At 37.3% G+C, this 15,780-nt stretch overlaps 1 protein-coding gene across 1 annotated transcript; it reads left to right on the top strand.

Annotated features, from left to right (window-relative positions):
- The first annotated feature begins 152 nt into the window (after window positions 1-152).
- On the top strand, window positions 153-15,041 carry LOC121949368 (histamine N-methyltransferase). Its single transcript, XM_042495035.2, has 7 exons — window positions 153-282; window positions 2,301-2,447; window positions 5,139-5,191; window positions 6,565-6,672; window positions 10,224-10,354; window positions 10,535-10,628; window positions 12,287-15,041. Exons 2-7 carry the CDS (start codon window positions 2,311-2,313, stop codon window positions 12,646-12,648), a joined length of 885 nt encoding a protein of 294 aa, XP_042350969.2. The 5' UTR covers window positions 153-282; window positions 2,301-2,310; the 3' UTR covers window positions 12,649-15,041.
- Window positions 15,042-15,780: the final 739 nt, after the last annotated feature.

Genomic DNA, 15,780 nt, shown 5'->3' with positions numbered 1-15,780 from the left:
AATGCAGTTTGGCAAAATGCCAACGCAGCAGACGTTTTTCAAGTCAAACGTTTTATTTGTGAATATGCAGCTATACTTGTAAACTGTTGCGCTGCATATTGGTCATTGGCCTTTAAGGCTCTGGGTTTGGCCTCTGTATGTAGTGTTATGTCATTGGATTGATTTGTTCTTGGAGGATTTTCTTTGCTTCCTCCGGCCCTCCTTAAAGGGAAGCTGTAACTGAAGGGAGGGTTTCATTCCAGCCTGCAAATCTCTCCGGACACACCCGCTCCTGCACGACATGTAAGTGAAAAATGTCGCGTTTTGTCTCGGTGTGTAAATTTTAAACACCACATGCACAATGAATATGATTTAAAACGGGATCTGTGACATTTACTGAGCGTGCACTTGTTCCGATCAGTTTGTACACAGAGCGAGACGCCACAGGCTCTTTATCTCTGGGGCTGTTTTCTGTTTCTGCTGCTCTTGCAAACATTTCTCCAAACACAAGGTCAGCTGTGTCGTAATAGTGAAGATAAGGCGTGCAGCTGCCGGAGACTCGCTCAATTTCGGCGATCCTATAACCGTGAATGGTTCGCCGAAGTGAAGCTGGTTTCATACTGGGAGTCCGCCCTTCAGTCTCCAGCGTGAGCTTCTCAACACACAGAGGGCAGTACTGAAATAGCACCTCACAATATTTTAAAACTACAACATATGAGAAATTAAAACTGCAACAATTAATGTTTTGAGGGAGTAAATATTTCTTAAAATATTACAGATTTTTGTAAATTAAGTGAGCGTAGTATAATGTAGTGACAGTAGGACAACAATTAAAATTGCAACCAATGATAGATTAAAACTGCAACAGTTAACAATGAATCCACAGGTTGTCAACTATTAATTCCATCACCAGCTAAAAGAATTGATCAGTCAGTTCGAGACATTTTTAAAGAGAAGAATAAGTCGGATTCTGGCATATTAAATGTGAACATTTTTTGGTTATTACTCTGATTACACTGAATTTTTGAGTTGTGTAAAAAAAACAACACAACATCTGAGCTTTAGGAAATACTGATCGACTGTTACACCATTTTCTGACATTTTATTTTTAAATTAGCAAATCAAGTAATTGGGAAAATAATTGACAGATTAACTGACAATAGGCTTGGGCTCTATCTATTTTATACCATAATACCACAGAAATTCACCGTGGTATACAGTGTCTTGCCATTTTCAATCAGTTCTATACACAATGCACTCACAAGGTGTCATCAAAAGGTAATGTTCTCCCATCTATTTTCCTTATTAAACAAAGAATGACAACCAGCCACCGTCTGTTTTAATTTTTCTTTCTTTACTGAATCTTAGACTTCCTGTTTCTTTTTTGGGGTTGTTTTGGGTGCCTGTGTTCCCAGGTTAGAGCAACCATCACGGCGCAAGCAACGCTACTTAACTTTGTCGTATCTATGGCTGGCAGATTTTTACTACATTGTGTGTGTTTTTCAACAAAAATAAATTGTAAAAATATATATATATATATAGTTTAGTTATATAGTTATAGTATATATAGTTACTTTGACTCTGTACCACCTTTTACTACAGTTTAAATGTCTTTATCTGTCACAGACATGAGGAAATAACCTACAATTTTATAAGTTTTACTCAACCTTTCCTGTTTCTATTTCAAATGTGACAACATTTCTGTTGACAGCATCCCTTCAGTTGTTGATTAACTAAATTTTACTGTGAAACATTTGCAGGACTGTGTTGTTAATGATGCAGTAGCTCACACAGTTTCATAAATGAGTGCAGTATGTGGTATTTGTGGAAATGCACTAGTTGTAACAGTAGCCAGCTTTGCAGTAGTGCTGCAACAACAAATACACACTGGTGTGTGAATACACACTGCTCACGCATCCTTAACACAGCCTCTCCAGTATGAAGTTAATAGAAAGATAAGGGTCTGTATGTTTGATGATATTTATAAACACACCGGTATTTCGAGAAACGCTAGTATACCGTGATACTGCCCATGTCTAACTGATAATGATTGCAGCCCTATTATAGAATGACTCAAATATGAGTAGTTATTCTGTAGTGAATCTAAAGTTGACAAATCTGACAGCAAAACTCTTACTCTTGATACAGCCGCAGAAACACGCATGTTGTGTGCCTGATCGGTGACAGGTACAGGACAGGTGTTCATCTGCACTTTTGTTTAAGCTAAAAAAAAAAAACAGTGAAAAGACCAAAACCCACATTTTACAGATTAAAGTTGTGACCTCTTCAGCTGTTGACTGGGTTTTTAATTTTTTTGCCAGATTATTTGCCATGGCATCTCCACTCAAGTGTCTGGTTTATGATGATAGCAGGTACCAGAAATCCTTCCAGCTTTTTCTGGAGCGCTCCTCTGAGCATCAGTGTATGCGGGACTTCATCCACAATATGCTGCCAGATATACTGGCCAGGTAATCTGCCACACATACACACACCAACACACACACACTTCTGATGAGCAAAGCCATATGACCACACCATTGACAATATAATAGAACATCAGAGAACATTTAAATGTGATATATTAGAATGGAATAGTTAATAGCTTAAAAGTGATATACTGCACAATAGAGTTATATTGGGGTTAATCGACATTTTTAAACAATTTAGTAATCTGGTTGACGAGTGCAGCCAGCACAAACAAAAATTACAATTAAAGCTACAGTTGGAAACTTTTATGAATATAACTTTTTTTGTCAAATTTGCTTAAACTTTCTCTACATCCACAAAGTTTTATAGGAAGTGAAAAAAAATCCTGTTCCTCCCCGTCCTATTATTGCCTCCATTGGCGATTGCTAAAATCCATTGCGACACAAATACACAAATACAAACACCACCCACTAGCACAGTGAACATCACATCCGGCCCACCAGAGCTTTCCATCCAGCCTCCAGAATATATCTGAATTCAGGAATAGCCTAGTGATGATATGACTCCTTGAAGCTTGCATGCTTTGTGTTGTCGTGACTCCTCACATTATATTCTTGTGACAGCGACAGTTTCGTTGCAATTGAGGCACATAGGTACAGGCACTATGAATGCATACTTATCAGTCCATTCTTCGTTAAAGCTGTGGTTTTCTGCATCAACTTTCTGCTTAAGGCTCTTCCAGAGGGCCATTATCATGCTGGAAATGATTTCAGAAGGCTTTTCTCCTGCCAGTGTTCTCCATAAAACAGCCTACAAACTACGACACTGCAGTGATGGACAGCTTGACAGCCTCACAAATATGAAGCCTTAAATATAGTATCGCCTACTAGTGGCTTGCCACAGTACAGGTAATATGAGACACTGACAAAGGCTAAAAAATAATACAAATTTGGAAGGAAAATTAATATATCAAATAATAATATATTATTTAGGATACAATATTAATTTTATTTAATTTCACAAGAGCATCTGGCCCTCACAGTGTCTGCTGAGAAAAATTCTGGCCCTTTGACAAATGTAGTTGATGACCTCTGCACTAGCAGGACCAACTTTCTCATTTTACAGCTAAACAGTACACTTAAAGATGTTTCCAAAATATTTGAAGTGACAAATAGGCAATGCAGTAACAGTATTGTGATTCATATTTGATCAGCGCTACCTAGTTTGACAGTTTCACTGCAGTCCACGAGCAGTGATCACATGATTGACAGCTACTTTAGAGACTCTTTGGCTCTGATTGGTTGTTTTGTGTGTTCATTAAGGCCACTAGAAACAACACGAGGAGGCAGAGGAATAAACATGTTTCACACATCATCTGTACCACTGTGTTAAAATTTCAGTAAATATGACAAAAACTTATGTTTTTTAAAGTAACAACTTTAAATTTAAGTGGCTACAGTAAAACAAATGTAGAGTTCATGAGAGCTACACAGATAAAACGGATGATATCATTTTAGTGACAATATATATTTGCATACCATATATGGTGGCTGATAAGTAAAGGCATTGCAGTACAAACATACATAAAAAATGTTTAAGATCATTCAGAATCAATGCTATCTTCAAATAGTCTTTTTTTAAATGTCCAGTTTTGAAAATTAAAAAACTGGACATTTAAAATTTTGAAAATTTAAAATTTTGAAAATTTTAAATGTTTTGAAATTTAAATGGAAAATTATTGACAATAGATTATTACTGATTCTCCAGAACTTTCAGCTGTAAGGGTCGAACTCTACCAAAGCTGTAACTTGTGTTCTGATATGATTGATCCTGATCAACTATAGTGAGCCAAGAGATAGTCTTAACCTTTAAGCAGTCTGTTGGAGAAACAAAGAACAGTTGTCAGTACAGTACACAGTTATGTGAATAAAAGAGGGCAGATTGGAAAAAAGAAATTCATTACAAGTTCACTCCTTGGATGTCACACAATGGATAAAGGGAGCGTGATTAACATAACAGAGAAAGAGAAGACACAAACACTGAGGAGAATCATCCTCCAGATTTTAATGGAAGAAAAAGGCGTACATACACCTCAACACACAAGATATTTAGTGTGATGAGTTCTTAAGCACTCACACATTTAAGCAGTATACCCTGTGCTAATCAACATCCACTTTGTCTTAATCAACACTGCTGAAAACAGTCAGCCGTTGCTGTTAGTTTTTTAGTAGTGATCTCAAAATGCACAACAGAATATGTAAATATCATATATGGGTTTAAGCATGCTGTTTGTCACTGATATCCCTGCAAAACTAAATGTAAATTAGATTAATCAGCTAAACAAGGTGTGTGTATGTGTGTGAATGGCAATGAGGGAGACATTTGTTGATATACGCTTGTGATAGGTCAATGTCATGCAGGCAGCAGACATCTAAACGTGTGACTGTCTAATGAGCACATCAAGGAGAAATCTGGAGAGATGTGACTCTCAAGTAAATAAAGAAAAAAAAAAAGTGTAATAAGTGTTATTAAAAAACGGTGAGGGACAGAACATGCCATAGCAGCAATCAAAGGCTCGGCATTGGAGATGCTTCAGACGCTGGAACATCTCACGTGTCAGGCAGCATTGGCAGCTAGACGCCCAAAAGTGTGACCCATATTTGGCAGGTTGGAGGATTTCCAGATTTGACTGCTCTGAAGACTCAAAGTGTTTTTTTCTGCTCTCTCCTTAGTGTCGGAGGTGGAAAGCCCCATCTAAATGTCATTGGAGTTGGAAGTGGAGCTGGTAAGAACACGCAGTATTGGAGACTTTTCACTGCCTAACTTATCTTGTGTTCTTTGTGACGCAGTAAATAGCTAAGTGACCTCCGCAGTAGACAGCGAAGGTGAGGAGGCGTCGTTGATCAGCCTGCTGTAACTGTTCCTATAGCTCTGCTGTCATTTATGGCTGCCGCAGTAAAAACCTTTACCCTTATTATCACTGCCAAGAGTTTGTGTGCATCTGTCCAGTTGTCAGATTAATCTTTAACCTCATTCTCAGACAAAGTGACCTCACTAGTCCATGGTTTTACTGCACATTGTTTCCAGCGCTTATGATACAGCAAGGCCAATTTGTTTCCTGAGCAAACCCACTACGTGCCCATGAGTGTTGTTACCCTTCGCTTATGTCAGAGCCAATTCTTTTAATTTACCTGGGCTGTCATGTCAGTATCATAATGGAGCGACGGTGCAGATTCTCTAATGGACTGTAAAATCCATTAGAATGACTACAAACTCCCCCACAAGGTATTATTCAATCTAATCAGAAAGATTCAGTGCCTGTCCACATCAGCTTCTATGCTTAGATTTACCCCGGTACACGGCAACTTGTCAGCTTCGATAAGAAGAAGAACAAATCACCTGCCTGTGGCTAAATGATATTGAAGGGAATATCATTGTGATAACTCAGGTTCTGAGCTTTGAGTCAAGGTTTTTCTGAGATTAATGCAACATAAAACGTATCATTTCCTGCAAAACTGCCAAGTGCTGGCTATTTCCTTCTTAAATCTGCAGCACAGTTTAAATTGTGACAGGGTTCCCATGGGCATAAAATTCCTGGAAAAGTTAGGAACATTTATATATTGCTTTCCAGGCCTGGAAATGCTTTAAAATTAACAGAAAGTTTTGGAAAAGTTTTGAATATGCATTGTTTTGACTATTGTTTAAATTATGTCCAAAACATTCACAAAATACATTGTGTTTAAAATCTGTGATGTGTGACCATGGATTGAATTGGCATTTTTTGTATCCCCCAAAAAAGCTGCAGCTGTAGCGTTTTGTAAAGTGCCTGTATATGCTGGTCTGGTCTATTGGCATATGCAGCTAGTTCATGGCAGGAATGTGTAATTTGCAAGTAAAAAGAGCGAGCACTGTGTGTGTTTATAGGCCTACCCATTTCAAACTACCTAAATGAAGTCATGAAAATGGGGTCAAAGTTGAGAAAATTCATTGGTAAAAATGTGTGGAAGCCCTGTTGTGAAGATATGCAGGTTGAATAAATATACTGCTTGATTTTTTTATTATTTTTAAACAGTCTGGGTCCTGTGGGGAGAGTAGGTCAAAATTTGATCTGCAAGAAATGGATGATTTTTTAAAATAAAAACTGCATTGCACCTGTAGGTGAGATTGACCTCGAGATGCTCTCCCAGCTCTGTCAGAAGCACCCGGGGGTGACAGTGGATAACGAGGTGGTGGAGCCGAGCAGCATGCAGCTTAATAAATACAAAGGTACAGTCTTTATAAGCACACACGCATCTCACATACTATAAATATACTGTATACTGTGTGTCCCCCCAAAATATGTTTAAATATTCAGTTCACTGCAAATAAGGGATATACTTACTTTTATTGTATTTAATAATGCAAAGAATACATTTTAATGCTGCCCTTGGCTTTTATGTTAATACATCAGCAATGCAATTATGTGTTTATTACAGTAGTAAGGGAATGGTCCCCCCCTTGATACGTTATTCCATTTTAATATGTCATTATTCCAATCTCATAGATATAATGTCATTTTGACTAGTCACAACTGAGTTTTAGACATCTGGAATTCCATATTTGCTACTTTTCAAAATTACATTATTCGACATACTGTATGTCGACTTGGAATTTCATCACATCAAAATTTGAATTATAGATATCTGTTACTGAGTCTAGGTAGAAGTTAATGGCAAAAGGTAACTATTTGTAATTAAGTTACAGTTATCTACAATGGACATTTTCACTAGTAAGTTGTTACTAGTCAAAAAAACAAGAATTCTTATGCAAATTATGACAACATTTCACAGAAATGTCTTGTAGAATAAAATGAAGTGATGACATATCCAAAAAGCCAAAGGTTAGATTTACTGTGACATCATAATGTTCTGCAAAAACACTCCTCTGGACATTACTCAGAGTCATAACTCAGGAACAGAGGGGGAGACATTTGGTCAGATACTGAATTGGTGTCCATCTTGAAACTGTGCTGGTTGTACAGATCTTCAATGTTTCTGGGTTGAAGATATGTGTGAAGCATCCATGTAGAATATGTAGCTTCTTTGCAGCAACATCCATATTTGAAGCACAGTTGACTGTTATGGCTACACGAGTCTGGACAGACATGGGTGGTAATTCTACCTCTCTTTTGTGTCTGTCTCTGATGTGTTGAGGTAATTAAATTAAATTCTTACACTCTCCACTCTTTTTGGGTTTTTGACGATGCAGTTTGTGCAGCTTGAGTTGGCTCACTTAGTATCCAATGACACACATCATTGCCAGACTTAGAGTTTTCAACAGCATGTTGTAAAGCTGCAAGGTTTATGTACATGAAAATATAACATTTGTATTTAAAACTATATCTATCATTAAACTGTAGTGTGTTACTCTTTTTTTTCTAAATAGTGACAAAAGACAATACATAGACTAACTAAAACAACAAAAGCATGCAGCTGTCCTGTGAATAGAGGTAATAATAACAGAGGGACGTAATTAAATATTAACATGAATATTGACCAGGACTGATAAGACACACTTGCAGCGATCATTTACAGCGATTGACGACACCAAACCAGTAGGACTGGTTCAGAGTTATAATCGGAGTGGCCACTTGTTACCCGTTATCTTGCTAGGCAGTTCCAGGAGAATAAGGTACAGAGAATGTGATATTCAGATGACTTGACTCATTAAAGATCTGATTTGAAAACTTTGTAATTAGAGAGACAAAATGATACAAAACATGACAAGATTAGGTCGAATGGCATTCACGTTATTAAACCCAACTAATGAGGATAATTAGACAAAGTTCTTCTACTTGGAAACAAATGTATATGATTTCCTTAATCAGCTGAAGTTGGTTCATTAGTGAGGCAATGCAATTTTCGAAGTGGAACTTAAACGTAAATCATGTGAGTTATAATCACATCATAAATAAACACGCACAACAACTACTTTGAATGGAAATCAATAAAAAATGTCTTTAAGTCTTTTGAATGTGAGGCATCCTTCTTGGTTGACTGATGAGTTTGCTCGCTTGCATTTTCTTGGGGTAATTAGCTGGTTTCTCAGTCCATGGCTTCAGTGTCAGAAGCTATAAACTCTTGAAACTGTGCCACTAGTGGAGACCTTAAAACTGAGAATCTGAACTGAACCTCCAGTGCTGGTAAACAGAGCTCATATGCTGGCAAGAGGCGGTCCATTGGTGATTAGTGTTCAGAGGATGCTGCAGCATCCTTGTGTGGTAGAGGGGAGGAGTTTTATTTTCTGGTGTCAGAGGTTGAAGGAAAATGTGTGCTCCTGCTTGCATATTGGTTGATGTTGAAGTGAAGACCTCAGCAGAAGTTTAATATGTAATGAGCCTCCTCTCTGAGGTTTACACCTGCATAACTGAGGTGCACATTATGAATTAATCCATGTTAATTGCATTAACTATTTCCAACAATGTGACAAGTGTCAGTTGCAAATGCCAACCATGTAGACACTTAAATGTTATGTTCATTTCAGTGTTAACATAACTGTACAATATAGTAAATCTTAAAGGAGCAGTGTGTAGGATTTAGCACAGTGATATTAAACTTACAGCCTGCGACAAAATCTGGCTCCAGAAAGGGAACCAGGTGACCCCCAATCAATTTGTTATTCACAATTAAAAAAAGGCAATGCACACTGAAAAAAAAGTGCCAGTGGAGGATCCCCCCATTCCCCAACAGAGATCATGTGGAGTATGCATGTTCTCCCCATGTTTGCATGGGTTTCCTCTGGACAAAACTGGCCCCAAAGACAGGAAGTTTAGTATCCCTAATTTAATGGCAGCTCGTGATTGGGAATGCAGATTGCAATCAGCTGAAAGTTTCATTTTATTTTATTTATTTTACATACAGAAAATGATGGCACACGACATAGCTTAAGCAAATGTTACTCCAACAAAGGAAGGCCATTCTTCAAACAAAAAGCACCTGGTTTACATATAACTTTTAGTTTATCTGATTGTAATAACAAAATTAAACATAGATTGGCGGTATAAATAATGTTTTGGTGAATATCTTTCTCTTTAATTCATTAAGCTTAAATTCTCACATTCAAATATCATGAGATTCTCATCTCCCACTTAACTGTCCATCCACACCTTAATATTCAAAAATGACTTAAGGAATTACACTGTTGTTCACTCTCAAATGACAAATAACCTGCCTGTACTTGGTTTTTATGCAACAGATACTTTTCCAGTTTAAGTTCTTGTTGAATTATGCACACATATCACATGATGACATACTTATGAGCTCACAAATAAGCAGACATAGTCATTCAAACAGGTAAAAACACTGAATAAAGTAGCTGCCAACTCTGGTGGCTGATGCAAAAACCAGAATGGCCCCATTTAGAACCAGTATTTGGTTTGTGTGTTTTGGGCTACAGTAGCAACATGGCAGACTCTGATGACAAGGACCCGCTCCAGATGTAGATATAAACTACTAGGTCTCCATTGGTAACAAAAACATAACAATTCTTGTTTTTAGGTAATTATACACTACAGAAAACATACTTATAATACTGTATTCTGTCGCTGCCAATATTCCCCACAAATCCTATACACTGGATTGGACCTTCAGCTTATAATGCATATTGTGTGTTTCCTCAGTTACATTAGTTACGTTATTTTTTCCCTGCTAGATGATATATGTATCACTCACACAAATGGAGAAACATTATAAATTGTAGCTACACAATAATATCATGTCAGACATCCAAGTGATATATCAGTCACATTCCTTAGCTCTGTTTTATGTCTTTTGATGCAGATTTGGTGTCAAAGAAGCCTGATTTAGATTACATCAAATTTTCCTGGAATGAGATGACTGCCTCTGACTTTGAGGAGCAGTGGCGAGTGAAAAAGATGACTAAGAAGGCTGACTTCATTCACATGATACAGGTTGGTGCTGCCGACAGAGTGCTTCTAGCCTGCAGACTGTATTTTGACACATCTAGGTCATATTCATTTGGCGGCGCTCCACAGCAATTAATCCCATTAGAACATCTGTCTAGCATAGCGTTATAATTAGGTGCTCCATGAATCCAGTTACCAGCTCATTATCTGTGGTGAAATCGACAGATGCTGTACTATGTGAAGGATCCTGCAGCTACCGTCAGCTTCTTCCAAAGTCTCCTTGACAAGAATGGGAAGCTTCTTATCATGCTCGCGTCTGGTAAGTGATGGATTTCATCTTCAGTTATCAAGACATTTTCTGCTTTTTGATTGCTGGGGTTAGATGTGCTGTATATGGCCAGTATTTATTGTACATACAGTGCAGTGCATATAGAGATGAAAACATTTTAACAACCTAGCTATCTAAAAACACAATTACTGTGGCTATCAGAGTTGGTGAAAACAAACACGAGTGTTTTGGTGATCTGGTATGTACTGTATTGATTTATCATGGAGTAGGTGGGTAAAGCTGCTATTATGCTGCTATTTCAATTTATTTTTGTCTTTTGTCACAAAGTTCATTAAAAGTGTTACAATGATTAAGTTCCACATTTGTTGCTGAGAAAAATAGTGCAACCTCAAAAAACACATTTTTCAAACAATTATGTTATCACATTCTTATATTAGCTTGAAGCCAGCTGCTTCTCTACTTTCTTCCAGACTGAAATAAATCAGTTATTTTATGTAATCCATGAAGTTTGGTATAGCCATTCATGGTTTTTCTGAAGATGAATCCCACCGACCCTGACCCTCTCATTCAAATTTGGTCGCCTCTGGCTCCAAAACTCCAGGATGATGATGTCAAAAATAACCCACTCAAGACTTCAAAATGGGAGTCCACAAACCAATGGGTGACATCATAGTTGCTATGTCCATTATTTCACACAATCTATGCTGCCAAGGGTCCTTCATTAGTGCATGCATATGAATGTTTCAACACTGAGTCAAAATGGGACATGAGAAAATGGGACAAGACATGAGGCAAACATATATAGTCAACCTAGAATTGATATGAAATTGGATTATGGATCAATGGTTAGAAGTTGGCATAGCAAGTGCAACCCTAAGCATTATACATTCTTAATCTTAATCTTCAGAAACAAAAGAACAAAAATCTATCTTGAAAATACAAAGATAAAGAGCAAAACATACAGGTTATGCATCGATCAAGTATAATTTATTAGAGGAAACATGGCAATTGTAGATCTTTAGGCCAAAAGGCTCAACTGTGTTAGGAGTATGAATATATATGCCTCTATTGCAGAGAGCAGACCATGTCAACACCTCTGAAGAGTATGATTTTTTTTTTGTTTCCACACAACTGTTATGATGCTGGAGAGCCATGGTTAGCCTGTGTATACTGTGGGGGAACATCATATTATCCTTGGTTTTGATCACAATTGATTTACCTGCATATCTCCATTGTAGGTACTTAAAACTCAGTATGTGGATGAAAGGCCCAAACATAGAGGAAAATATCTGTTTACAAAAGTGTCTGTATGTGTATTGACAGGCCCAAACCTTTCGAAATAAAAGCCCTCTGACAGTGTTTCTGTGAATGGAATCCGTTCATTTGTTAACACAAGGCTTTTTATTTTCAATGGCTTGCACAGCTCCATTAGTGGAGTAACAGCTTTTATTTGCAGAAATACTGTAATCAAGCAGTGCCGCAGGAGCAATGCTGTCTGTGTGAACACTGCACGCAGGCAAGTGTTGTGAGAGACATTTTTGCATTGTAGTGTGGGCAGAGATATTTTGTAAAACATAGGTCACATGGATAGAATTATTTTTAAAAATGGAGGGGAAAAATATCTGTTAACCAATACCTGTTTACCTACAGACACAGCATTAGTCTTGCATTCATATCACTTATTCCAGGTGACAGCGGTTGGGGAAAGCTGGGGCGGACCTACAGCAACCAGCTCTGTCACACAGACATAAGTCAATGTGTGACCACCGGAGATATCAAAAGCTTCCTGGATTCCAAGGGAGTGAGGTACCAGAGCTACGAGTTGCCATCTCAAATGGATATCACTGAGTGTTTCACTGAGGGGGATGAAAAGGGAGAGCTGCTGCTTGATTTCCTCACTGAGGTGCAGGACTTCAGTAAGACAGCCCCACCGGAGCTGAAAGCTGGTGTCTTGGACTTGCTTCGGGACCCAGACTGTAGTGTGGAGTCCAATGGTAGAGTAATCTTTAACAACAACCTTGGAGTGATAGTTGTAGATTCGCTCACTTAGAGACAACTGATAAATATAATGAATGTGAAATTGCAGCAGATAAATAACATAATTGAATTACTTAAAAAAAAAAGGTTTCAAATTGTACGGTGTATAATTTATTGGATGTAATTAACAGGATTTTTACCTGTGTGGGACATGCCTTGTCCTAGATGATCAGTTACATTTTCTATGGACAGTTGTTTTGTTTCTATATCAATATTATTTCTTAATTCTATTTTTATCCTTGTGCAAAATGAAAATGGCTGGATTGTGATTTTCTTTTTCTTAACAAATGTTGTGTCATTTTTATTAGCCACCCAACATTTCCCACAAAATGTGAAGATTAGAGTTTTAATCAGCTTCAGACAAGAGCCTCAGATCCCACTGTGATAGCATTTTTAATGGGCTACAGCTGGCAGGCTGTGCTACCAATGACATTACGCTATTGCTCCCATTTGATCATATTACTTTGGAAGTATAAAAATAAATGGAAAGTTTAACATTTAATTTTCTGTGGAGACTGAGGTGCTAGGTTTAGGTGGGATGGACACTCCTGTGGGAGTGTCTGAATTTTGTGTCTTTGATTTTGAATGTCATATAATGAAATTATTATGGATTACATTTACACCAATGAGAAAAACATCATTAGACAAATTAACCATATGCAGGATATGTTCATGCTTGCCTTTCTCCTTTGCATAGTGGTTGTTATAAAACACAGGCTGTACAGGCGAATTGACTGGAAAATCAAGCAATGTTACCACACAGTGGAATTTATGTAATTGATTTTTGCTTTGTGTTGTCTCTCCAATTCAGTGTCTACTTTTAATCAAATTCAGGTCTCTAGTGTTGCTTACATTTGCAAATTAAAACAGATTAACCAGCCAGACAAGTACAATAAGGTTTATATACTAAAAATATAATTGTGAAAACTCTAAACAACTTAATTTTAATTATACCCTGAGAGGGAAAGTGTCTCTTTACCTATTTACCACTGTACCAGTGGTGCATACATACTGGTACATGCAATTTATTAGTCTGATAAACACCTGCACAATGGTAGCTGCTGGCTTCAGTGTTTGTCTTTAGCTAAAATAATTTCCACTGATATATGAAGTATTGGCACCATCTTGAGGGCAGCACCAGTAACTGTGAAGTTAAATTACAAGAGCGAGCAGATAAAGGACAAATAAAATAAAGTCAGTTGATCATGGATTACCTCCTTTACCAAAAATACTAAGAAGAAAACACACTAAAATTACATTCAGTGCTACTATAAAAACTATTGAGTTAAAGTCCAATGAACAAAGAATTAGAAAGCTACATGAAAAGAAAATAGATCAAATTCCAATCTTCGACCATGTTTTTTTCAGTCTGTAAACTAAAATAAAAAACATTAATTATGTTTTTCCAAAGTATTTTGTTTTTGCATCAATCAGTCAAGACAAACCATAATTGGAATAAGCACATGAAGCACTAATTACACATTAATAGTATAAATGAAAATCACTTGATCCTTCCTGGCAGAATGCCATATAGTCTTGACATAGATTTAGTAAACACACACACACACACACACACACACACACCGTATCCATATCTGTATAGTTTGGGTGTGTACTCCAAACATACACTACTAATTGAAAAAAGGAGGAAAAGTTATTGTTCTCAAAATGTTCTTAAACTCTTAAAATAAACAAAAATGCAGTAAAATCTGAGAAAAACATTTGTGTTAGAAAAGGAAAAATGAAAGGCCAAATCTTGTTTATGGGTGTGGCAACAAACTTCATGTGAGGTTGTCTTTAGGTAGGCAGCATGTGTTGATTTAGAAAGACAATTGGAAAAATAGTGTAGCAACGTAGAGACCAATGGTTATAGATTTGCTAGGTTTGCTAGGTCTTGTGTGTGTGTGTGTGTGTGTGTGTGTGTGTGTGTCTGTGTGTGTGTGTGTGTGTGTGTGTGTGTGTGTTTATGTGTGTGTGTGTGTGTGTGTGTGTTGAGTGTAAAGCAGTGAACTGTGTTTTCAGTTTGCAAAAAGTGTGATAAAAAATGACAAACTGAGTGTAAATCAGAGAATGTGTATTCAGCCTGGTGAACCTAGTAAATGCATTGGCTACAAATGTTAATGGTTTCAGACAGAGTGCTTTAAGAATTATTGTTAGTGTTTAAGCATTGAGGAAAAAAACAACTCTAGTTGCAGCCAAGGAGCTATATTTTTATGCCTCCATGACAGCAACAGCCTTGGTTGGAGGCATGATGCTTACAACTTACCCATACATACGTAGTTCCTACATCCCATTCTCATGAACGTAATATGTGTAGATGAACTGTTGTGAACTTCCTGAATCTAACCAGTGCCTTAATATCCCTTCTCCAACCAAATGAAGTAAATTACATCATATGACATAAAATATGTCTTTTGGAAGTATTTTGTCGACTCTAAGGCTGTTCAAACTACAGGTTGTACTTCCAGCACCCCATTGGCTGTCGCCAACAATGCGGACAAAGAGTATAAAGCAGATCAAGGCACAGATCTGCCTCTCTCTTGCTTTCTCTCAAACTTGGGCAGACATCCAATCAAACTCGGCAGATCTGATCAAATATAAATCTAGTCTACGTCATTGCACTGCTTAATTATCCAGTCAAATGTTTTCAGAAATATATTTACATGCTCTGTTTAGCTGTAATAGTGAGATATGGTAAACAGGATGTGAGAGCACAGTTCAAACAGAGGCTGAAAAATCAGACATCAAACGGAAAAACTAGGCATAGGTGATCAAATATAAACCAAGATTCTGTTACTGCGTTTCATATTTCTCGCCTCAAATGCTTTCAGATGTGTTTTAGCTGACTGTTTAACTGATTATCATTAGATTGTTAGCCGTCATTGTTTTACTTGGACCATATCTCAATATGTCAACCAGCCAGCAGGAGAGTCTGCTAAGGTACAATGCATTCTGGTAGTTGCAGGTTTTCTACCTTTTGAGCAAAAGCGTCTTTTTCTCTGTTTTCTCTGGTCAGGTAGCACTGATTTCGTATATACACTTTCTACTCCAGAGATGATTTAGTTTTATGTAAAGATTCTCTTTATATCACTGAAATACTTTAATGTGATCTTGCTTCCATCTCATTCTCAACAACGCCTTGAGG

Source organism: Plectropomus leopardus, chromosome 10, assembly GCF_026936395.1.
Source record: "Plectropomus leopardus strain MGB_pleo_1.0 chromosome 10, ASM2693639v1, whole genome shotgun sequence".
Classification (NCBI taxonomy): Eukaryota; Metazoa; Chordata; class Actinopteri; order Perciformes; family Serranidae; genus Plectropomus; species Plectropomus leopardus.
The sequence above is the reverse complement of the archived record's forward strand: the minus strand, read 5'-3'. Positions and strand labels throughout refer to the sequence as shown.

What these genes read in the sequence shown, in the direction of transcription:
- LOC121949368 (XM_042495035.2), top strand. Translation starts at nt 2,311, where the DNA reads ATGGCATCTCCACTCAAGTGTCTGGTTTATGATGATAGCAGGTACCAG. An exon ending in TGGAGTTGGAAGTGGAGCTG is followed by an intron (nt 5,192 to 6,564) that starts GTAAGAACACGC and finishes TTGCACCTGTAG; the next exon opens with GTGAGATTGACCTCGAGATG. An exon ending in ACTTCATTCACATGATACAG is followed by an intron (nt 10,355 to 10,534) that starts GTTGGTGCTGCC and finishes TGAAATCGACAG; the next exon opens with ATGCTGTACTATGTGAAGGA.